General features: G+C 33.5%; 1 protein-coding gene across 2 annotated transcripts in view; it reads right to left on the bottom strand.

Moving 5' to 3' along the window:
* Nucleotides 1-430: 430 nt before the first annotated feature.
* Gprk1 (G protein-coupled receptor kinase 1) overlaps nucleotides 431-25,862 on the bottom strand; it is a 32,170-nt gene continuing 6,738 nt past the window's right edge. Inside the window, exons 3-16 of one of the 2 annotated variants that reach the window (XM_013309608.1) lie at nucleotides 17,007-17,080; nucleotides 16,718-16,819; nucleotides 14,325-14,399; nucleotides 13,968-14,029; nucleotides 13,722-13,830; nucleotides 13,361-13,495; nucleotides 5,334-5,499; nucleotides 3,689-3,830; nucleotides 3,139-3,313; nucleotides 2,434-2,552; nucleotides 1,981-2,143; nucleotides 1,513-1,681; nucleotides 1,028-1,272; nucleotides 431-799 (exon numbers count right to left, since the gene is read on the bottom strand). In XM_013309608.1, the coding sequence (XP_013165062.1) occupies nucleotides 641-799; nucleotides 1,028-1,272; nucleotides 1,513-1,681; nucleotides 1,981-2,143; nucleotides 2,434-2,552; nucleotides 3,139-3,313; nucleotides 3,689-3,830; nucleotides 5,334-5,499; nucleotides 13,361-13,495; nucleotides 13,722-13,830; nucleotides 13,968-14,029; nucleotides 14,325-14,399; nucleotides 16,718-16,819; nucleotides 17,007-17,080 (1,895 nt within the window). In that variant the 3' untranslated portion in view covers nucleotides 431-640. The remainder of the gene's footprint in view (nucleotides 800-1,027; nucleotides 1,273-1,512; nucleotides 1,682-1,980; nucleotides 2,144-2,433; nucleotides 2,553-3,138; nucleotides 3,314-3,688; nucleotides 3,831-5,333; nucleotides 5,500-13,360; nucleotides 13,496-13,721; nucleotides 13,831-13,967; nucleotides 14,030-14,324; nucleotides 14,400-16,717; nucleotides 16,820-17,006; nucleotides 17,081-25,862) is intronic. The other variant, XM_013309610.1, reaches the window with a different exon arrangement.

Raw genomic sequence — 25,862 nt, 5'->3', positions numbered from 1 at the left:
TTAACCTTTGAAATGTAGCAAACTTATCTAACGATTGTTTTTTTTCTCATTTACTCAGATTGCAAAGAAAACTTCACTTCACCATAGTTTATTAATTGTCCAAACCACTATTAACCACATTAGCACAACTCTACTTGTATAGAACGACCACTATAACTTGGTCTTCACCACCAACAGTAGAGCGCCGCGTAGCACTTATTTAAAGAGCCTAATTAAAATCCAGGGTTCACATGGCTTTACTTGACCTACGCACTCTACCACTAACTCCTAGCTCTACATGACTCGATTATCGTCGTTCGAATTCAAATCTCGATTGGATAATGGTACTTCGAAGTACAATCGATTCCTCTCTATATAGAAAGGCGTATATACAAATCGATAAATCATATCCCGAGAATATCAATGCTAGTATTTTCATACAAACACGACGCGGAATTACCGACACTACGTAGTAAACTACCATTACCCATGTAAATTATTCCAACCCGAGGTCTACGGCTACGCGGCGTAGCGGTACTGCTACGTGGCGGTAGGGCGGGGCGAGTTAGGGGTGGGGCGTGGTGACGCTCTACTTGATGAGCTGCGCGGCGCTCTTGGAGCGTCGGAACATCTTGGCCCGCGGGGGCGCGGGCGGCTCGTGCTAGTTGCCACCGTTGTGCGCACGCGCAAGTCCTGCCGCCTCCTTGGAGTCGGTGCCGTAGATCTTGCCCGCCTTACGCGCCATCGAGGCCAGCAGCTCCTGCGAGCACTTGTGCGCAGACCGCAGCGATAGCGCCCACTCTTTCAGACCGATCTCATCCTGTAAATTATAACATTCATATCAGCACTAATGTTCCTGTTGTATGAAAATTGTTATAAAATATACTGTTTCTATTTCTCATATATTGAAAAACACTAGTTCTTCGTTAAAAAAAACTTGCTAACCCCGTGGGGAAGAATACGAATCAAATGACACCTTACTTGTCAATTTTTTTTTCATAAGGTAAATTCATTCATAAACACACTAGGAGAGAATAAGGTTACTTACAGTGTTAGTAAGTACTATTTTGGTGTCGTTACGTGTTCGCAGCACAATGCACTGCTCGCCCTTGACAGACACGAGGTCTGCAGAGACATCCTCCACGGTGTCGAGCAAGATCATCTCTGGCTTGGCGCTGTTCTCCAGATGCAGCTCCAGCCGGTTGGGATACAGCTTCGCGTACCGCGTCTGCCACGCGCTCGCGAAGGGACCTCCCAATTTCTTTATGTAGCCGTGCAGAATGCAATCAGATTCTGCAAATTAACAAAAAAAAAATGTTTTATTAAGTATTCATTTCATATTTGCCGTTCATAAATCTTGAATGTCTTAAATAAATAAAATAAAAAATGTGTCCTTTATTATGCTTTTCGAGTTACCAGAGACAAAACGACGAATCGGAGTCAGAAATATGAATAGTTTGATAAATATGTTCCATGCTACTATATTTTTTTTCGCATGAAATAGACTTCGCCAGGCGTAATGTCAAATTGAACCTTTTTCATCAGCATCGAACTTCTGCTTCTGCTTGGCCTTCTTCTTGTGCTCGTTCTTGTCTGCCTCTTGGTTGATGGTCTCGAACACAGTCTCCGCCACCTCCGCCTGCCAGCGCTCGGAGATCACCAGCGGGAAGTCCTTGTACTGCATCTGATCAGTTTCCGTCAACTGCAACACAAAATACATCATTGAGTTTTTAATAATTGCGTAAATCGAAGTAATTTTTTGTACACATATTTTTTACAAACTTATTTTTTTATTCTCATTATTGATGATAATTAAAAACAATTTAAACAAAGCGCACATATTTTACACTTTATTCGAAATGAATAAAATGGGCAATGAGTAAACGGCCGCCTGAATTCGCCAAAAAGCCGAACCAACACTTCCAAAAAGTTAATGTATTTATATTACAAGCTTGATTTTGACGTGAATTTGTTCGCATTAAATCACAACTAGTACCTCACCTTGATACCCTTGGTGTCCTCCTCATCAAAGCTGCCGATGTCAAAGGCGTCTGCAGCATTGACCTCGCCGCGCGGCGGGATCAGCGGCGGCGTATACTTCTGGTGGTACACCTGTTGCCAGTCTATGCCCGCGAAGAACACGTGCTCCTTCAGCTCGTCCGCGCTACAACAACACATAAGTAACACGTGCACGCACACACGCACGCACGCACACACACGCAAGCACGCATGCATGAGCATATGCAATTTTACAGCCATGTGGATTATGTTAGATGTGGATAATGTACGTCTAAATTATTTTCTGCAAACCACCCATAATTTTTTCAAATTGTATTTCCGTCTTTTAGTAGAAATTAATTGTGTTTTATTGGCAACTTGAAATTAGACTTTAGTTGTATTTGTTATGTAAATTAGATGTTAGTTGGCTATATGAGATAGAGTTATTGTCCTCACCCCCTGCCCTTGCAGCCGAGGCGCTTGGCGACGTCGCGCTGCAGCAGGCCCTCCAGCAGACTGCGCAGGCTGGGGCTGAACGACTCCGGCAGCTCCACGTTCTGAAACATATTGTAATTCTATTGCAGAAATTATTCAATCCTCACAAATCACATTCTATTTTATACTAATTATATGAATCATGATTACGAATTGTCGGTAAATTGGACGCTTAATGCCTTTACATATTACTAATATTATAAATGCAAATGTTTGGACATATGGATGGATGTTTGTTAGATGTCATTTCCAGAAAGGCTGCATTAATCTCGCTGAAATCTGGCATAGATGTAGAACATAGTCTGAAAGGCCACATACTTGCTAAGTTTTTTTTTTAATTCCGTGCGAACGGTGTCTTGGGCAAAAGCTAGTGTAAAATAAAAACAAGACAAGTACTAATAAGCTTATGTTAAGTAGTATTATTAAAGCAATTAAATAATAGTAAAATCTACATTTATGCAAATTTTAACCTTAAGTTTTCTAGCAATAAGGTTACAATTTCTCAGTTCCTTAAGAATATTGTTACTTAATAGGCTTTATAATAGATGACTACAAGGTTCAAGTAGTCCTATACTGTATTAGTTGTATTATGAATGTTTAATTTGACAAAAGTGTTGTGCAAACGTTAGTGTTAAATGTATAAAAAGCAAGAATCTAGATATTTACCATTGTTAGGGTCATCCTGTCGATCTCGTGTTTGTCTTTAGTCTTGTGCTGGCGGAATGGAGAGTGGCCTTTGAGTAGCTTGTACAGCATGCAGCCGAAACTGAACCAGTCCGCTGAAGAGTCGTAACCCGTGCCCTTTGACAGGACCTCCGGTGCCATGTAACCGTGCGTGCCTCTGAAATTGATATAGTACGACTTAGGGTCCGTTCACATAGACCGGGATAGAGCACAGCAGATTTAATCGTAAATAAAATTGAATTTTATACAATTGAAGTTTAATTTTACTTTACAGGTCTTTTTACGCTTGCTCGTGATAAGGAAAATTTACAAAGATATACAAAACATATCCAAATATATAAAGATATACAAATAAAAATTTGCATTTCAAATCTTATTTATTTCATTAAAATATTTTTTAAATTTTATTAAAATATTTATTTTATTTTTTACTGGCAACACTTATTTCCAATTTCTATGACGTCACAATATAACGCAGGTTCGTACACGTTCATAGGAAAGTTAACGTATTTTTAGGCAAAAGTCAACTTACACACTAGCGTGTGGCTTCTTCTTGGAGAAGTCGCAGGCGAGGCCCAGGTCGGATATTCTCACGTGGCCGTGTTCATCCAACAGTATGTTAGCCGGTTTCAAATCCCTGTATACTATGTGTCGTTTGTGCATGTGTTCTAAGCCTGCGAAGATAAAAAAAAAACAAATCATTTGTATTATTAATTTAATCCTCAACCTTTTTACACAATTATTTCTTTTTCATACCAGTAATTGTGTGCAAGTTACATTTAAATTAAATACATTTTTTATTTACTTTTCTTTTACAAAAATGCATTAACATTTACTGCAAATCTATAAAAGCAAATGTAACGACAAGAAATATTTATAGGCGGACAGAGTTACGACTATCCATTATTTTTCGATACTGTTCCAGATCGTAATAACATGCCGATGTGAAATTGCAAATTGGAAATGGATATTGAATCTATTATAGTAAAGCAATAGCTTGACAAAGCTTTGTGCTTCAATTTGTAAACTAATCAAGTTGCTGTGACGTCATTATTTTATTGAATAAACTACTCCTTAGTTTTCTTTATTCGAGGAAACGCAAATTAAACCTTTTTAAATTCTCCTAATTCTGACCTAATTAAGATTATCTTAAACAAAACTATTATTTACATTAGTATATCATCTAAAGACAAAAGGAAATTAGATTATTTATTAAATAATAGCTGTAGGAATAATAAACAATGGAGAATACGTTTGGTAATAATTGAAGTGATAAAACAATGTTGCATTACTAATGCTCATAACAATTATGAGGAGCGTCGGTGGCACAGTGATCAAGCACTTGACTTGCAATCTGCAGGTCCTGGGTTCGAATATCGCCATGTACCAATGTATTTTTCGATTTTCGATTTACATATGTACATTTATCCGACGTTCTTACGGTGAAGGAAAACATCGTGATGCAACCTGCACATGTCTGAGAAGTAATTCAAAAGATATGTGTGAAGTCAACCAACCCGCATTGGCCAGCGTGGTTGACTATGGCCTAATCACCCTTGACTTAGGGTAGGCTCCGAGCCCCTCGGTGGGGACGTATAGTGAGCTGATGATGATGATAACAATTATCTATGAAAACACAACTAAACCCAAATCAAAACATTCCGATCGTCTCACTAGACGTATGTATATTGCATTTAGATGCACAATTACATTTAGGAAAACCATTTATAAATCAGATAAAAAATAAAAGAGTTCAGTTTAAATGTCATTGATCGTTTTGCTAATAAAAAAAAAGGTTTTTTTTTCGATGAATCACATCAAAAATAGACACAGAAGTAAGTCAGATATATACGTCACAGCAATACACGTGTTTAATCGTCTAATATCAAAGCAAAACGAACAGATTTTACGAACCTCGAAGCGATAAAAGGTGTGGCAATAGTCAAAAATAGCCTAACTTTTGGAGTTTTCACTTTTTGTATCGTTTAGGTTTTTATCTTACTTTATGCAATGTAATGTTTTGAATTTTGTATCTTTTCCTTGTTTAAATCAAAGAACCACTCCAATGACAATCTTTTCTTGTACGAATCTAAGAAGGTCTAAAAACCCAATGTTCCTTCTTTTATAAATAAATGTGCTTTTCGTTCGGCACCCAATACAAGGTAAAAAATGCTTACCTAAAATAACTTCAGCGGCGTAAAACTTCATCTCAGCTTCATTGAAGACGCCATGTTGGGAGAGGTGATAATGTAGATCGCCCCCGTTCATCAGGTCAAGGATGAAGCACAGCTTGTCTGGTGTATGGAAAGCGTACGTCATGCACACGATGAATGGGCAGTCCACCTGAACAATATTAAAAAAGCTATCGTTATTATAGTATACTAGTTGGCGCCCGCGACTCCGTCATCGCGCGCATATGTGTTCTTCCAGACTACCTTCTACATCTCTGCCAAATTTCAGCAAGATCACTGTAGAAGTTCTGGAGTTTTAGACATTATTAGTTAGAATCATTTAGAGGGAATGGCGCGCTGCTTGCTTAATTGCAGCAATTGCTGATACGTATGCATACCTGTAATAGTTTATTCATTATGGCTAGTGACGTCAATACTTAGGAATAAAAAGTACTATTATACCGATTAATGACTTTAATTGATAACGATCTATTGATGAGTAATATGAATTGTTAATTATTTTACTCGGAACAAAAGAAGCCATGACAAGTTCGATATGAATCTTTTAAGTACATTTCCTTTGTGTGAATATTTCTATTATTTTTTAATTAAACTAATTTGATTAATTGTATATGAAAACGTCATTGATTTCTCTAAAAGAATTTGCAGAGTCACTTAATAGCTTATTTATAAGGCATGGTAAGATTGTATGATATAGTGTTAGTAAGATTATGCAACACTTTGCCGGTGTACTGGCGCAATACTAGCCTTATTAAAATGTCAACATTTATGTCCTCTCACTACTCATTCTGACACTTGACTTTGTAACGAAAGGAAGTCATTCGCGTCAAATGATTTTAACTAATAATATCTGAAAATAGGTATGTAAGTAATCATATAAGTTGCCAACGTCACTGACACCTATATAATAGGAATATTTTACAATACGCAAAATATATTCAACTTGTACTTTGGAAAATCCACAGTCACTTCCGACCAACCTGGGCCTTTACGACGTAAAGAACCACGTATGGTACATACGACATACAATACTTGAGTTTCGATAAAACGTTTTTAATTATCACTCTTAATGTTTATTGGGCGTCGTATTTTACACATGTTTGGATGAACTTATTACACGCCAATTGTCGCGTTCAAATATTGTTTTGTCCACTATTGGTTTTCAAAATATAGCTTAAAATGGCCGCTTTACGACCATCGCTCTTGTGTACATACATAAAGTAAACAAAACACGAGCGAGCCCAACTTCCCCCCGCATCGCATCGCGTGCCACGTTAATTTGGAAATCAATCCAGCAAAGTGACGCAAATTGAAATGAAACGGGAATGCAAAGCTACGAATATAGTCCCGAGCGAACGTCCGTCCAGTAACGAATTGCAAAATAGCATTTAAAGCAATAAACCCGCGGTTATGGGCGGCACGGCACCGCCACCGGAAATATTAACCGTGCGTATGATGAACTAATCCTTTGTTTACAACCCCTTATACTGTGACAGTCCTACTACCTGTATATTATAGGGATCCGGGACACAGCATCAGACGACGAATTCATTATACAAAAAATCCTAAACGTTACAGCAGTCACATTTGTCAATCGGAAAGAATAAGACACAATGCCACATTTGGCGAATTAACACGAAAAACCAATACAAAAACTCCGCTGATCGGAAAGGAAGGATACAATATTATCAATATTTTAAATCATTCCGAAAAAAAAATTAAATAATTCCATCCATTTTTTACGATGCTAAAATTTAACGCTAGCATGTTATTTTCAAAGAATAATCTGTTAAAAATGAACTCAGTTATCAAAGTATAATCGATCTATGAGAAGGGAAGTGATTCACAGGGGAAAGGAAGGGACAATCGCCGTGTCGTACGGGAAGCGCGACGTCACGTGAGAGTGCGTCTGCATCTTTTATCAAGCAGGTTTTACACGGCTTGCGTTACAATTAAGTTAGTCACACTGTGACAGGCCGTCTGGATATCATATTGATATATTACAAATAGTATTAGATTATAAATAAATAATATAATATTGAATTAAAGAGATAAATAAAAAAGGAGTTTAAATATTTCAAATAAACTTTACATTATTTAATTACTAGATCAAATTAGTCCGTTAGACGCAATCCTGGATAGCTTACCATTGTCACTCTCTTAATTCAATATTGTATATAGTCAATACATACTTAGCTATACGCTATTAACTTAAAATGTTACTAATCTAATATTATAAACTTATTATTATAAATGCGAAAGTTTGGATTAACGAATTGATGGTTCGTTATCGGTAATTCTATAACGGTTGAACGTATCAAGAGGAAAATTAGAACAGAAATAGATTACAACATGGAACAGCACAAAGGCCAGGAATTTTATTTTTGATTCAACCCCAAACGGAGTCGGTTGAGAATGCTAGTAGTGATATAAATATAGATCCTGTGTAATATTTATAATACGAGTAAGAATACAGCATTGTTAAACATAGTATCGAAAAGGACGCAACTGTATCATCTCCCGAATAAACGGCGCTGCGTCAGTTATGAATCACGAATAAAAGTTATGACTCATAAAATTTCTCTCTAATGACATTACATTGTCTATACGACGCATCTGTCGTCATCCAGGAAAATAAAACTTTCACGATAGTAAACCTAAAGGGATAGTCAGAGGGTACGAAACATAAAACTGTTCAAATATAACTATATTGTAGTGTGGTCAAATTTATGCCTGCATTTACATTCGTATTAAAACGTAATTTTAATAAATGCAAATAATTTTAGCATAATATTCTGCTTTTACATGATGTTTTAAGTGGGATTATATTGCATAAAGACATTATACATTAAAATTTATGTTTGCAGTATATAAATATTGGCCATGTATTAAAAATGTTTTTGTGCATATGTTACCTCTTTCATAAACTGCGTTCACACTGCTTATATTAGCTCAATAAACATGACAAAGTTATAACATTCGCTAGTAAAGTTAAAAAATATCACTAGAACCTTTTTGCAATGCTATAAAATGAAAAAAGAAATAAATAAATACAAAATATCTATAAATTAATACACTATTAAAAGAAAATCAAGAAAAAATCTCCCTTAGAAAGTTAGAAGTCGAAATAATCTTCACATGTTACTAAGCCGTTCTACTTAACTTATCAAGTAAATAAGTACCAGTAAGTTAGTAGATAAAATAGTGAACAAATGAAACATGTGTGCTCCAAGCTGGGCTGAGCTCTGAGCGATATTGCGGTGTCTTGGTGCCCCGTCAGACTTGTCGGCGCCGAGCGGCCGCTCGTAAAACTGTGTCGTCCCACCAAACAGACAAATCTGTCTTATTTTTATGTAAGTAATCTCCGACCTAATAAATATTCGTCTTATATGCGAATTTATTTATCATTTGTGGATAACTGAATTGGGGTAAAGGTGTTAGATAACGCAGGATTTATGTTTCAACGAAGCGAATTTCGCAAATTTCCACTTTTCTTTTTAATACTAATATCTACAAAAACATAGATTTGTGTTGTGGGAAATAAAAGCGGTAACATCTTCGCTACATAATTAAAAAAGAATTTGCTATGAAATTGATTACTAAATTCGAGTCATCTCACAAGAAATTAGGAATACCTTAATCATAAGATTACCTATTGAAGTCATTAACGTAAAGCGTCATTGGGGTCAATGTATCTTATTCATGTCAGGCTTAACATCCACATTCAAAGGTAAGTATTAAAAGTAATAAAAGATATAAAAACGACATGAATAACGTGTGAAACCCTATTAGTCATTCTTGATCTCCAATCCGCTTATATGATTATTGGTTTTCCCTTAGATTTAGGTAATGGCGGACATTGCCGTGGTACGAAAGCTATTGGTACATGTGTAAAAGTAATCGATGGCTCCTACGCGCTCTCATTCCGTTTAAAAATAGTTAACACGTTTATTAAATCGACAGGACGCCGCGCTATTCAATCGAAATGAGGTTTTAAATCAAACACCGCATATACTACGAAAAAATAACTTTAAGAGTTACAAAAAGCGAATATTTTAAAATTTGCACCAATCGAAAATAGCATGAATGATGATGAATGAGGAAAAGAATCTACGAGTAGGTACAGCTTTTTTCTTAGTATCTGGAATAAATAGTTTTGAAATATTCTAATTGTTACGAATGATTGTTAAAGATGTTGGATTTATTCCAAGTTTCATTAAAGTAAAATAAGGTTCAACCCAAATATTAGGGTAGGTATCATTTGGCTGACAAGTTACGGTGTCGATACAAATGGCATAAAGTATTGAAACGATCGAGTTCCTAGCAACTAAACTTACGATGCAAAAATAAGGTCACGACAAAGAAAAATATTAATGTGAAAAGTCCACAATACATATTAAAGTGTGAGTGAGACTAGAGACAGTTTCGCGCAGTTAGAACTTCGGGGTGGCGGCCTTGCCAAACTTTAGGGAGACGTTTTATATCATCCAGAAATCGGGTTGTCAAATGTTATTCTCGCGATAAATTCCCACGTCGCTTCGTGAAATATTCCATATGTAAAAAGTTGTTTTTGTGCATTAAATTCGTGGATCGTGTTTACGGGGTAGATTGGACTAAATCGATGGATAAACATCTAAAGTTGGCTAGTTATTTTTTTTTGTATAACCGTTTGTCTTTTGTATTTTTGGAAAAATATTTCTATTAAATGTTTGTGCAAAGAAGTATTGTGCTGTGCACTAGATAAATAAAAGAAAGGCTTTGTTAGAATATTACAGATGGATTAAACGAAAAATGCACGAAAGGAATGAAATCAAAAAGATGGTAATTGATAGACATGGAATAGGGAAATAAAGAGAAGTAGGTGTCAATTCGGAAAACAATTAACAGGCTTTTAAGGACAATACAAATATGAAAAATGATTGAGGCAATCGTTCGATGGAAACAAAGTGCAGCGGAAGCGAGCTGAGCTGCGACGACAAATTGAGGGCGAACCAATTCGTTTCACTCCAATTGGCCGGCTATCATTTATGTGCTGATGCTGTATCGAGATGTATATGTAACTATATGTCGGTGCCGCGATACATTGTACCGAGAACCAATTAAAATTGTGTTTTTTTGCTACTGGCATTTACGTTTTACTATTGGCATTTCCACCATTACTCATTTTGAAAGCGTACATTTAATTGTAATTAAGTTGTTCTTTTAACTGGATTTTCCTACATTTAACGATTCTTTTTGTCGTATTTTTACCTCACTGTCTATCAGGAATAAACTAAATTTAAAATCATAAGGTTAAATAGTTTTTATTGAACGTACAATTAATGGAAACTCGCATCGAGAGTAAATTTAACAATACAGAATGTCTGCAAGAAACATATATTTGTAGCGTCAATTGAATAGTAAAGGAACGAAATCCAATAAAGGGTGATTACGAAAAGGGCCGCACAGTACAGATGCGTGATTCACTCTCAACCGTCGACTGGAGGGCAACAATAAACTGGCCATTGATTGAGAACAAAGCTTATTTAATTGAAATAACATATATCGGATAACTACACACTTGGATGAATAAATGCTTTCTTAATATAATGCAGAAAACACAATAGATGTTTTACATGTGAGGACAAACTTAAAGAATAAAATAATTAAGGAAATAACCTTGATGTTTAGTTGATTGAAACTGAAATGTCGATAATAACAAATATATAGGACTACAAGGACAGATGAATCGTAAAAATCGACAGATGAAATTTCTTTTACGTCCTTCATTTTGCAGATTTACCATTAACGAACGTAATGAAAATGTTATAGCAAATTTTTATACAATAAAATATATGATTTTCATTACATTAACACTCTTTTCTATGTCTGACATTATTTTGATATAGAAAATAACATGTACATAAATCCTATTGCTTTCTACAAAATGCTATTAATACAAAACAAAAAATTAAGATATATACGCTTTTCTATGTCTCTATACATTAAATTTATGTTATATATCTTTATTCAGCCCGACACATTTTAAATAACAAAAACGTGTGAATAAACATCAAAGCATGTAACGGTGTTTCATTCAAAATTTTCACGGGAACCGACGTCGTCGGGAGCACGGTTCACCCCTGTATAAATTCCTTTACGTGCCGAGCACAAATAATGTTACGCTACACAAAAGCGTGCCGAATATAAAGGAAAATACATTCAAGTAACTTATCAACGGCTATGGCCACCAATGACGTAACAAATACAAAACAGGGCAGTCAATTTCTCAGACTGTGTTTTGTTCATTAGAACAAATTATTAGATTTTCAAAAGCACATATATATTTTTATACTTTACTGGCGAGATTTCGATTTGTACCATATTGTTTTATAAACAAAAATTGTAATGCACATATCATTTTACTTATTTGCTTAACTTAAGAAAAATAATCTTTGGTATCTAAATATAAATCTTCTAATCATTCAATTATCACAGAAATCAGTCATAATTTAAGTGTGTGCCGATTTACCTTATTATGTGAAATTGTTAAATGTTAGTGGCAACCCTAAAAATATTTGAAAATATTTGCAAAGAGACTTCGCGCTGAGGACATCTGCGTAAGAGGCGACTTCTCTTCATTTCGTAGAGAAATAAAAGAGCAACTCAACTCATCGAGAGCACAATTTCATTTTGTATCGGCATATCATAAACAAATAGTACTCATGAGCAAGTAGGTTGTATACGGTGAAAACCTTCACTGTTGTTACGTACTGTTTCATTTTGTGGAAGAAATATTGTTCCTCCCAACCTTTTCTTAAAAGAAAAGGAGGGGAAAGAGGACTAAAATTAGGCCTCCGGCATGCGTTAAACGAAATGTCGAATGACCTTTACTTCAAGCATGTCTTTTATGTTATCTTAGTCTTTTATTGTTCGAGCTGGCTCATTTCTGCCATAGATATTGTTATTTCAAGTTTCACTCTATTTTTAAGTCGAACGTTGGCACTTAATTTACTGGTATAAATGTTTAAAGCATTGCGATAATACCTATTAATAAAACAATCAGATATCAACGAACGATAATCACAAGGAGCAATCAGAACAAATAAATAACCGCTATCAGGCGCCCAGCGCGGCCGCTGATTACTGAACTTGTTAGTAAAGTTAGCGAAAACAAAAACTAAACAGACAGCGCTCAATCCAATATATTCCTTAGCTGTAATAAGAACTAAAACATCTGAAGGAAAGCAAACTATTTTAGAGTACCAATTGGTTTATTGTGTTTTAACGGTATTAACCCACCAATTGGGAATTAGGTAAGTCACTCAAAAATATAGCTGATGATCTCGAGCGAATATAGGTGGATAACGAAATACCTCACAAGTCTTTCAAAAAGGTATATATCCAGCAATGCAGTGTGCATCTATACTTAAAACAGGCTTATTTTCAGGGTTCCGTACCTCGAAAGGAAAAAAACGGAACTCTTGTAGGATCACTTTTTCCGTCCGTCTGTCTGTCATGACCCTTTTCTTAATAGAATACATATTTAAGGTACAATTTAATCCCAAGAAATCAGAAATATAGCAAATTAACATAAAACTGGCACCAATTTTGGATAATGTTAGATGATGTCTGTGGATATAGGGATTCATTGTATACCCTTGATATGCAATTGTGTAAGTCGATAATGGCTCAGCTGGTGGGTGGATGATCCGCATGACGAGGCCATAGTCCCATTGCCGGACATTGCAATACGATAAATCATCGTTTAGTTTAATTTTAATGATAATACAGGCTTATAATTTGACGTCCATCAAATAAAAAGTCATAAAAGAATAGAAGAATGTTTACATATCTTTCACGCATTATTTTTAACCATTCAAACTTAAGTTCGTGATACGAGATATTTTGAACAGTAGCCGATTCAAATACGCATTAGTCACTATTCTGGCTACACACAATCTGGCCTCCTAAGAGCCAGATCTCTCAGTTCTAATAAAAACAAGTGTGTAGTTATCATCAATCTCACTCACCCCAGTACTGACTAGCGAGAGCATGATCCTCTCGTTGAGCGCAAGCGTCTCGCCCTGCTTCATTTTGATGCGTTTCTTGTCGAGGCACTTCATCGCGTACATTTTCCCCGTGTCCGCTTTCCGGCAACCGTACACCTGTTACACGGTAACGAGAAATAATGACTCACCGGTCACTGTTCTTTTACAATCTGTGTCAAGTGTGAATTGAGCCTTAGTTTTTTTGAAGAGGACAACCCGGTATTTGATTCAGCACCTCGGTAAAAAAATTACTCTTTGGCCCGACGTGCCTTAAAAGAGGTCCTTTGATAATATACATATAAATAAGGATCGTTTCACACAAAAATTTGACTTGTATACTGACCTCCCCGAAACCTCCTCGTCCGATGATCCTGTGTACACTGAAGTCGTTCATCGTGAGCTGAATATTCAACTCCAAGTTCTTCCATTGACAAAATCTCGTGTACTTATCGCTGCAACAATATTATTCATTCATGACAACTTCGTATTGTATAGACATCTTATGATAATCTCAACAGATAACAAAACGTGATTATCAAATAAAACTTTAGTGTGGGATGTAAGAGAACCAAATATAAAACAAAATTACCTTTCCAAAAAGTTTTTAAACGGCTCTCCTCTTAAATGTTGAAAAATTTCTTCGATATATGGCTGTAAAAGAATATGACCTTAGTCTTCTAGAAAAAATAACACAAACAAATTAAAAATCAAAAGCTCCTGGCAATACTCCAATTGTTTACTTTTTTCTTTTTAATGATCATAAGATCTGTAATTCTTCATCGAACGAATCGAAATAGTTATTTCAAAATTAGTTACATTACTTTATACATCAAAGGGATAGTATTCCAGATATTATCGCTTATTTTAAACTTTTATCACTTTAACAAAACTTAACAAAGATTGCCTTGTTCATCGGTCACTAACAAATATAAGTAAAATTTCATACCTCAAATAAATTAGGTGGCACTTCGTGTTTCATTAAATATTTTTGTACATGCGCAACACACTCTTTGGAATAATCCTAAAACAAACAAGACAATTAGTATCAAATCGATAATATAACTGGCTACTTGATGAACATAGCAATTATAAAAATAATGAATTTATTACTAAACTATTATTACTAATCTATCACTTATTGACAAACGTCAATAGCTAATGCTTCTCCAAATTTATAACCATTTAATTATTTCAGATAAATGGCATTTAAATACCATTATCGCTAACAAAAAAAGAAAACGTCGTGTTTTAAATTATTTTATTTAGTACTAGCGGACCCGACAGACGTTGTCCTGTCTACACGTCTTAAATTTGAAAATTTGACACTGCGATGGTAGCGCCGTCTGTCGGGTCCAATGTAAAACATTCCAAAATCAACAACTACTAATAAATTAAAAATTAATTAAAAAAACATTGTCCAGCGGACAAAATTGTGAATCTAAACCATTCCCAGATCCCCTTGAACACACACAAAAAATTTCATCAAAATCGGTCCAGTCGTTTGAGAGAAGTTCAGTGACATACACACTCACAGAAGAATTATATATATAAAAAGATATTCATACTAGATGTCATAATTTAAAAATCCATGGTTATTTAAAAGTTTTTTTCTACAATAAATTTATTTAGTTTACTGTATAATAAATACAACGTTATTTTCATCGTTTGTAAAAAAACAATTGCATTTTGTGGTTTTATATTGTGTTTCTTTGTAGCTTTAAATTTTTTATTTAGAGACATTATATGTCACATGAAATACAAATTTTTGCGCCACGATATAAAATTAATAGTTCGTTTATAAAACACAAAGAGAATGCATGTTAAATTATTATTAATAGGCCACAGTACGGCGCTCATGTAGGTTATCTAACTAAAAACTTCTAGTTTAATATTTTATAACGAATACGTTGTTTGCACAAGCTATGAGGGGAATTTGGTTACATAAATATCCAAAGTAAATTGAATTTCTTTTAAAAGCTGATGCCTGAAGCCGACAATAGAATATTAATAAAAATATACGTCATCTAAATTTAGAATGTAACCTTGAATAGAAAAAGGTAAACAGTAATTAATAAAAATATCTTTATTCAATCTAAATCCAACAAATTAGTTCTAAGACTCTGAAACGCGCACTGCAAATAACAATAACTTAAAAACCTATATTTACTTTTAAAATGATAATTCAAATTATCTTTAAACTAACTGGAGTAGACAGATAAAAAACGCAATCAAGTTACAACCAATTACTTAAATCTAAGTGTGTCATATCATCATTGTCATGTATCAGACAAAGATTCAATGGGTATACTAGCATTTAGTAAAATAAGTGACCTTAGTCGTACGAATCATAGTATCACATCATGTGTTAAGACGTTACTGTAATACGTATAGAAGATTAGATTGGAACAGACCAGATTCCTCAATGAATAAATGATACAAATAAAATAAAAATGGGTAAATAAGTTTCACATTTAAACGTTTTATTAATAGGTTAGTAACTGCTAAAAGACTGATGCATATGCCATTAAGATTCGATTGTGAACAGTACGTCGAAGTCCGGTACGGCGGGCAGCTTGCCAACACCGTCTCATTACAGACGAATTTCATAAGAAACTCTCATGAGAGACTGGAATGACATTTGTTTGATGACAGATCCACAGTTTAATTGCAACTTGAGTGCAGAAATATATCTGTTATCTGTTAATGCATCTGCGAAAGCTATTCATTCAGGGTTCATTGACCGAAAAGTAAGATTAATGTGCATAGGTTGACTGGCATTCGTTGCTATTTACAAATCAAATGTGCATACAAATTTTAAGTTTTCACTCTTAATATGTTTGGTATAAAAACTGCATAGAGGATAATAACCTTTATATTTCTTCTTTACAATACGCTGTAATTGTCTCTATTAGTTTACCACAAATACAAAACATATGTTAATCGGTGATTTAACACTTATCAGAATACAACTGATGGTGCAATAAGGTAACACACCATATTCACTCAATTTAAAATTCGCGTGTCGCAATGTTAGCATACTCCTCCGAAACGGCTTGACCGATTTTTATAAAATTATGAATATATGCATAGTAGATCTGAGAATCGGCTATCTATTTTTTCCGCACGAACGGAGTCGCGAGCGACAGCTAGTTTACTCTATAAATTTAAAAATTCTACGGATATGAAGTCATCAAATTGCTAGAAGAAAAGATCAAGGAATAATCCACGAGAGTTAACGCATAATCATGAATCAGATTCCGAAGGTAAAGGAAATACGATGTCGCCATCAAAAGCATTCATTCGCGAAAGTTTATAGAAGCAAAATCTATTGTTACTCACGTGAGAATGCGCCAATAATTCCTTCATAATAAAATTGTCGTAAATGTCCCTCGCAATCCGCCGCCTCTCCTCCACGCATTCTTGTTTCTCGTACAACTTTATCTGTTAATAAAAACACAATTTATAATATAAAATTATAGATGTATTAGGATATTTTCGGAAACAGATTATTCAAAATCAACCTACGTCTTGGAATTCGATTTATAAGCAAATTACAATAAATAATGCATGTGAATATGACGATGAGCAATTTTATAAGGACGTAGACTTGTAATAGATTTATAGTTACCTCTTCATAAAATTTTAATTGTGGCACCGGCTCCTCTGACGTTTGTTCGCAGAACTCCTTAAATAATAAATAACCTGAAACAATAAATGCTTCATTTGTTACGGATACCTGTAATTATATAGCTTAATTGTTATTTAAATCTAAAATTAATACAAAACATAATTTATTTAAATATTCGGGTTCATTACTAAAATTTTGATCTAATTGTAATCATATACAATCAACTGACAAGTGTAATTTGGATGCTCGCCTTAAAACGGACTTGACAGTCTTGACTACGTTTGAGGTTAAAAGCCTCAAATATCCTTAAGTTTTTAGATAAATTAAAGGCTCCATCTAGTCAGACGCCTAATTAAATCAAACAATTCTGTCTTGTTGTATAATCTGTTTATCATATTACATTTTTGCCAGATGTCAACTTCACACGATTTTAATTAAAAGCGTGTAAAAATGCGTGCGCACGCAGATCCCTTATTAACGCCTTTTTTTGCATCATTAAGTCGTAATTGGCCGGCGTAAATACAATAAGTGTGTATAAAATGACGATAAAAATGTAACAATTACACAGCACGTATGAGCTAATTGCTGGCTTGAAATAGTGTCAACAAATTTGTCACGCTTGTTCCAGTCGTTTTCATATCGATCAATTAATTACACGCAATAAAACATTTTTGATAACGCCTACATTAAGTCTTTAAATATATGAATGGATTGTTGAAATGGAATTACGAAATTTCTACATAATTCACTTGTAGAGAATTGTAAACCAATAATATGTAGATAACTAATATTATAAATGCGAATGGATGTGTATTGGAAGGTATCTCGAGAACGACTACATGGATCTCACTGAAATTTGGCATAAAGAACATAACCTGGAAGAGAACAGATGCTACTAATTAAGTTTTTTTTTAATTTCCGGGTGGACGGAGTCGCGTAGGACAGCCAGTGTAGATATATTTTCTGCACAATTATTGCAACTGCGTATATTACAATCATTAATTATTTTTTTTATAATTCAACTTCTCTTTATCCTATTCAGTAGTGTAAAAGCACTAATTGTATTTAAATCATTTTTTTTTATTTATTTAACAATACAATTTAAATTCATTCTTAAGAAAAATACCGCACACTAATTTAAATATTTATTAATACTCGAAAATCATATGTAAAAATATAATTTCAAAAGACTTTTTCCACGTAAAATAACAACGCACACATTCGCGGAGATACCAAGACATTTTATAACAAACGTTACCGAGTATTCTTAATCAGCCAAAAAACGAACGCATGATTACAATAAAATAACTGTAATTAAATGTGTTATGGAGATACAGAATCGTATGTAAAGTATTAATAAAAATATAAATAAAGCTTACAAGCTTACAAGACAATTTTCACAGCTACATTCCGTGACTAAACAGTACTTAAGTACTTTTAAATATTTCTATTTAAAAGGTAAACTAGGTAATCTTGATTACTTATCTTATTACTGTAAAAATGGCAGATTTTTTTCTATTAAAACAGACTAAATTCATTGTTTACACAAAGATAATGAATACCTAAAATGAAGCTGCAAAAAGTATTGTGATTATTAACTTTTACGATAGAGCTGGTACAAAGTTGTTGCTACAAACGGATCGTAAAAAATAATTAAAATAAGTTTTAATTAAGACTACAGATTGCAGTTTTAAAGCTCGCAGTACTATCAGCTTGCGGCCGTATAAAGAGATTTAGTCAGAACATCGCAGTCGCTACAACTTCCTACGGATTAATATGTAGCTATATAAAATTTACTATCTAAAGAAAAAAAAAATAATTCTTTTATGAATTAAGTAACGCTTTACCACGATAGCACATGGCACATTGCAACAGAAAGATGATACAAGTTAAGGATCAGACTGGTGGAAGAGACTAGGGGAGGCCTATGTCAAGGGACAACCTGACACGCAACGGGATGCTGGGAAATCGATTAAACATACATCTAACATAGGTTAATTACTAGAAAATAAGTTTGTCAATATTGTATAATAATTTTAAGTTTAATAATTGTCAGCGAATAAAGGCTTTATCTATCTATCTATCTATCTAAGGATCAGACTATCCGTCAATTTAGGCTCAAATCTTTAGTAAAGAGTTGTTCAAAAGATTATTGTGTTAACTATCTATAAGAAATAAGTATCTATTTATAGTTAAGGGTATTTAATGTTGCCAGCGTGAGCTCTTGATATCATTAGTGTTGCCAAGGGCAGCGAACAGGAACTTCGTAGAGTATTCACGGCTGTTTAGTGACGAGGCATAAAACTGTTTTCTTAGCAACACAATCGACACTGTTTGTGTCTCATACGCGACCTTGGATGTTTGCGATCAAAGAGGAAAGAAAGTTGACTGTTTGATGTATACATACAGTTAGTATTATATACAGTTAGTATAAACGTAATTTTATGTTCACATACATCCTCAAACAATACTTCGTGTTATTTTGGTAATAGACGAAACCCTACAATATTGTTTTGTCAAAAAGATATACCAATATCACACAAAAATAAACCTCTGGGTTGTCAGAGATTACATTCCTGATTTCTGTGGTCCTAGTACACTTCGCTTACCTCTTCCACATTCACACATGCATTCTTGTCGGTTTCAGGTACTCATAATTTTTTAGTACGTCACCTATTTGGTCGGTAAAAGTCTTTTCTAGAAATAGCAATTATTTTCGAGACAAAAAATTAGATAAAAAAGACACTAAATTCATTGCACTTCTTTAAAGAATTTTCATATTAAATAGAGACATTTTAAATAAGTCATTTCGCCGCAGTTAACAGAGTAGGTATTTCTCCGCGACGTTAAGAGGTAAAGCGAGGGGAATTATTCAGTGAGAGGGTACTCCGCCCCACCTACGTACAACGCACAGCTTTTAGTCGTTGCCCGTCTAAAATTTTCAGGAAAAAACACGTCTCTCAAGAACAGCGTGTTTAAATTTTGTCCCTCCATTTATTTTACTTAAAGTAAGGAATGTTGTTGCGTATAACAAAAGGAGCAAGATCATTAAATTTGTAACTGTATCAAGCATGTGTGAGACAAATTATTTTTTTAAGTAAATGGCTTTTCTTTTTTCATCATTCTTTGACTTCTTTTGTACTCTACTCTACAACTCTTACTTTGCTAAACATATGCTACGAATTCCTAAGGACAACAGGAATTACTGGCCACTATTTGAATAAAATATACGCTATCCACATTATAACTTTACTTAATTTACTTTATCGTATATTTGTATTAAATTTTCAAATACATTTGTCTGCTAATAGCATTTTGATAGTGTACTATAAAAGGCGTAATAACATAAATTCACTGATAATCGATATTATTGCGCACATTGCATTAGCAATAAAATATTGATGTTATTAAATCTGACTTTATTATTGTTTAATCCTATAATCGTTTTACTGACAAGTGATATGTTATAAATATTACAACCAAACTGCATATTTACGCACATTTGATACATACTACATTTACGTCTACCTAGGTAGTCAAAGTTCACTCTTCACTTACGTCTCAAGGAAATCAAATTTTAAGTATTATATATACTAGATATGAAAATTAAGTAATATATATTAAATATAATCTAAATAACGTAAGTAAATAGTAGACCCCTTATATATCAAAAGCCATATTCTTCATCAGTTACAAACAATATTGAATACATGCTATACGATTAGTTTGTATAAGCCATTGGACAATAAGTATGTTTCCTTTCAAAGCAACTGAATACCTGATTAATATTTCTATTACAAGAAGACTATACAATGTTCTATTTATTACGTTATTAATGAAATACGAATGCGACAAACTTATAACATTTGAGGTTATAGACCATTAATCAAATTCAGAAATAATGCCATCAAGTTATTAAAAAAATATATAGGAAAATTGCTTTGAAACTTGGATCTTATAATAGTATGTTTGTGAAAGTAATAGTCCGATGACCCAGGGAAATAGGGTTGTAAACTTTATTATATTTTAATACTAAAGTTACTATAAACAAAGGCACGTCAAATCTCATACATACATGGTGGTTATTCTGTTATTATCCTTTTTTAGTTATTTAGCTTGATATAGCAAAAGTTAGTTATTGTTTAATTGGGTGATCAAATGTCTTTCATAGGTAATCTTAAGGACTTAATGAGTTATGACGACAAATAGAGACCACCAGAAATACTACAAATGCGTTGGTGGTTTTTAGTTTTTCTATATCTTTGTAGAATGCTTCAATAAATCAAGATAACTATGAGTACAGGTAGAAACAAGTTTAGTCGTACAAAATACATTGTATCAGCCCTCGTAGTGAGTTACAAACGCAATTTACGACGGTCCCACTTCAACTTGCAGTAAATAGCTTTACGCCGGGAGTATTGGAAAACAAGCGTAACACGTACAACAAGATACTGGATGTTTTCTATTATCTTTAAAGATTGAGTGTGTATTTTAAAAAATATATATGAAAATAATCAAAGATTGCATGTAGCCTTTAATGGTGGTAAACTTCGGACATTTTACTTCCTAAAAATTATGTTATTACTAGATATTATTATACTACAAAACAAGGTTATTCTGAAAGGATATTTTGATTGTTTACAAAACACAATTATCTATGGATGGTGTTAACAGTAACAATGTTACTAATATTATGAATGCGAATGTTTGGATGGAAGGATATTTATTAGAAGGTATGTCCAGAATGGCTGCATGGATCTCGATTAAACGTGGAAAAACACATAGGCTACTAATTAAGAATTTTTATAAGCCGCGCGGACGGAGTCGCGGGCGAAAGCTAAGGGAATAAAAAGATGCAAAATGAAATGCAAATTTGCGTATTAATTATGAAGCTGTGGCTTGGATAAAGGCGTGGGAATATTTGCACGCTTACAAGTAGCTTTACACCGTACGAAAGCTCTTGACTTTTTATTTTCTCCTGCATAACAAAACGAAAATTGCTAATGTAAAATTGAATAAAACTTAATTACCTACAACGAGACTTGTATATTTAAACACACGTACTTTTTTCTTGTAGAGAATCTGGTGTTATGAAATTTAGTCCAGTTTGGTCTATATGACTTCCACCAAAGCACTCTGTTCACAACTTTGACGATGCAAACATTGTGTCGGAGTTTGAATATAACCACTACGGTAACTTTACTTGATTGCAAACCTATACACTATAACTTTATCGATGCCGCTAGCGAACTTGCTACACATGATATCAACCGCAATATTCAAGTTAAATGACCGTAAAGCGTTCATGCAAACAATTACTACATTTAAACATTACTAGTTAGAATCATTAGGGGCGAATGCTTTCGTTACCAAGACAAGTGGTAGATCGATTGGTGAGGGGACATAAGCATTGATAATAAGGCTAATGTTGCGCTGATACATCGGCACAGTGTTGGATTTTCTTCCTAACTCTACTAAGATGTACTAGAATTTGGTTGTTTCTTTGATTAACATCTACATCAACTGTCTCACAGTCATCAAAGAGTTAATTTAGCAATCCCTTAGTGCAGGTATTTCATTAAAATAAAATAAGCTTTTGCTTCAAATGAACTGTTTCATGTTTCATATTACATTATCGCGTATAGTAAGGCAGATGAGAAAATAAACGAGGAAAGGAAATTATTGTTGCGCCAACATGATTAAAACAAATTGTCTACGGGACGGTAATAATCTGTGTCTTGCGTGAACAATACGATGCGCTTCCATTGAGCTGAGATACCGCGCACTGATTAACTCTATGTACTAGACTAGATAATCAATTAACTGATATTATTCCAACAGTAAAGCAAACATACAATTTAAAAACCATAAAAAATATATTTTTAAAACGATTTTATTACGCAAGAGGTATATAACAATTACATATATTTCTTTTAAAGTTCGCTACCTATACATACTAAAGAAACTATAATTAGGTATACAAATGTAATACCAAAAAATAATAAGTCACCAAAATCTACATAAACGTGTTACCACCTTATTACCAATGTAAATCCTTTTAATATTTTGGTTTTTAATTTTCAAGAATCATCCTGTAATTGAGAAAGATTAAGTTACCGTCAACGTATAAGATAATTCATCTTTTAGAAATTTCTAAGTCAAAGACCTTTTCGAGTTTTCGCCTTGTGAAATAAAAAAGGCGACAGCTTATACTAAAGATACTAGACATTAGACAATGTAATTACGTATAACGTGCATCGCATAGGAATCTTGTCACGTTGAAATAATCTATGAAATAAAAAAAAGAACTATTTTTTTATGCAAGTCCTTTGCTCCTTTTATATACACCAACAGAAACTTAAATAGTTTAGTTAAGAATTTAAAAAAAGAAGCTACATTTTTTCATATTATTTTGACAGGACTATGATACGTAAAATTACATGTATTTGGAAACAAAGGAAAATGACTGTATGAATGATGCTTATGGGATAAATTATTCATACTTGTTTTCAACTAAAATCCGTGTCGGTTAGTGTGACATCGTGTTTAGTATAATCTTGTTTGTGACACAAATTTCGACAAGGAAGTGACCCTCCTCCGAGACTCAGGCTTGTAATTATCTTAAGCCTGTAATCCAGACGCTTGCAACACAAGCTGCATCGCTTCCAATACATTTAAATTACATTAGTGTACTCTTTGATAAAATAGATGGAATCATTAAGAGAATAGTTAGTAATTATTACAACAATTTTTTTATCTTTGTATCTTGATTTTTTTTAATTTGCATTTTTAGCCTAATATTTTAGATGGATGGCTGTTTGATAGAAGGTATCGCAAGAACAGCTCAAAGAAATTCGATGAATCTTACTTCTTACTAATATCTTACAATCTTAAATTAGTAATATTATAAAAGCGAATGTTTAGATGGATGGATGTTTGTTTGAAGGTATCTCCGGAACGGCTAAACGAATTTCGATGAAATTAAGATTATATGTAGAACATAGTCTGGAAGAACACGTAGCCTACTATTTAAATAATTTATTTAATTCTGCGCGAATGAAGTCGCGGGTTACAGCTAATATTTCGTAAATTATTTAATTCAAACACAAACCAATAATGAATGTTTATCATTCATATACTTCCTCTTTACATAAATTTTGAACATTCCATTCATTTAGGTGGTTTCATTCATTCGTCGCGTTCATTGAAGAGAAATACGGAAATAGAATATGAGAATCTAATAACATTTTCATAACGTGGAAAACAAACATTTTGATACGTGTTTATAAAATTATTCAATAGTAGTTTGCTTTGATGGACGCGTTTCCCCATTTTTCAAATGTTTAATGAAATAAATTTACTTCTTCAGCAAGAACTATTCTTAACCCGTCTAAATATATCATTGAAATTAAAAAAAAATCTTTGATAGTTTTTATATTTCAATGTTACAGATACATAGACATCTGAATGTAAAAAAGAACTATTCTCTTTTAAATTAATGCCATCTGTCTGCACAGACGAATTCATTAATCTCACAACTTGCAAAAGCTGTGTCGTTGCCTCTTCTGTTACTTCGTTCATTTTATTTCTGGACAAATTCAATGGACTTTACTAATGATAAGATCGCCAAATAATTTCGCCATATTTGAAATTTTTCTATCTTAGACAATGCTAATTGGTAACAGAGAAAAGGCAATAAATATAAAACTTTGGCGTGAATATAATTTCTAAACCAAAAACAAAGTAACAATTTAAAATTTATATTTTAAATTAAAAATTCAACTTGTCTTTTGCTTGTCGATATTAGTTTTTTTTTCTTTTTTGGTTGAAAAAATTACGATGATCCTAATTTATTTCTAAACATTTTGAAAATCAGAGCAATCTGAGATAAATGTAAAGTTCTTTTTAGGATTCCGTACCTCGGATAGAATAAAACGGCACCCTTATAGTTACTCGACTTTTTTAGTCAATGTAGTAGGTGTTTGTGCGTTTGAAGAAAAAGTTTTTAAGTAATAACTGTTAATCCATTTAAAACGTCTAAGGCTAATTTAACTACAAAGCTGCTTTGTTCTATATAAACATTTTAGCCCATTCATATAATAAGGGCATCAAATAACCGCCCACACGACATTTGAAAGTCACTAGCGACTCGGTCGAAATATTCCCCTTCTCTAAACAATGTACTTTGAGTGGGACGCCTTGCACAATCCTTTACTCTTAAAATGGGAGATTAGGATTAATTGTTTGACTAGTTGGCTTACAGTATTAAAACAGTTTTCATGGCTTCGGGAAACGTTTTGTAGCACGATATTGTTTAACATTTAACTTATTCATATTTTCTAAATATAACTAAATATATTAGTTGTTTCAGGATCCATTGAAAATAAAAAGTGTAATCTTTAACGCTATTTGACAAGTCACAACAACTTAACACGATTACCGTGATTTTCTGACACCAAAATCTTTATATAAAACATATCGACATCCCTGTCATTCCCTTTGACAAAACAGAGACGATAATATGTTTTAAACGGAGATTTTGGACTAAAAAACCTCCGTTAGTTAAGTTAGGATACGCAATATATTATAAAGATTTGATACAAAGAAAATAATATGTAATTTAACCTTTGTTATTAATGACGTCATTCTAAAATACTAGTAAGATGAATAGTAGAGGCACTTGTGAAATGTTATAAATACATTAATATAGCATACCAGACATAAATGTTATCGTGTAACACTATCTACCAAACACGTGACGTTAGAGCAACGATTAATAAAAACATATGACAGATAGTACTTTACTAGGAAGTAATGTTATGGATCCATTAGTGTTTATGTGCTCTTATATATCAA

This window comes from Papilio xuthus, unplaced genomic scaffold (genome assembly GCF_000836235.2).
Source record: "Papilio xuthus unplaced genomic scaffold, Pxut_1.1 DF827777.1, whole genome shotgun sequence".
In the NCBI taxonomy this organism is placed as follows: Eukaryota; Metazoa; Arthropoda; class Insecta; order Lepidoptera; family Papilionidae; genus Papilio; species Papilio xuthus.
This window is presented reverse-complemented; position numbering and strand designations above follow the sequence as displayed.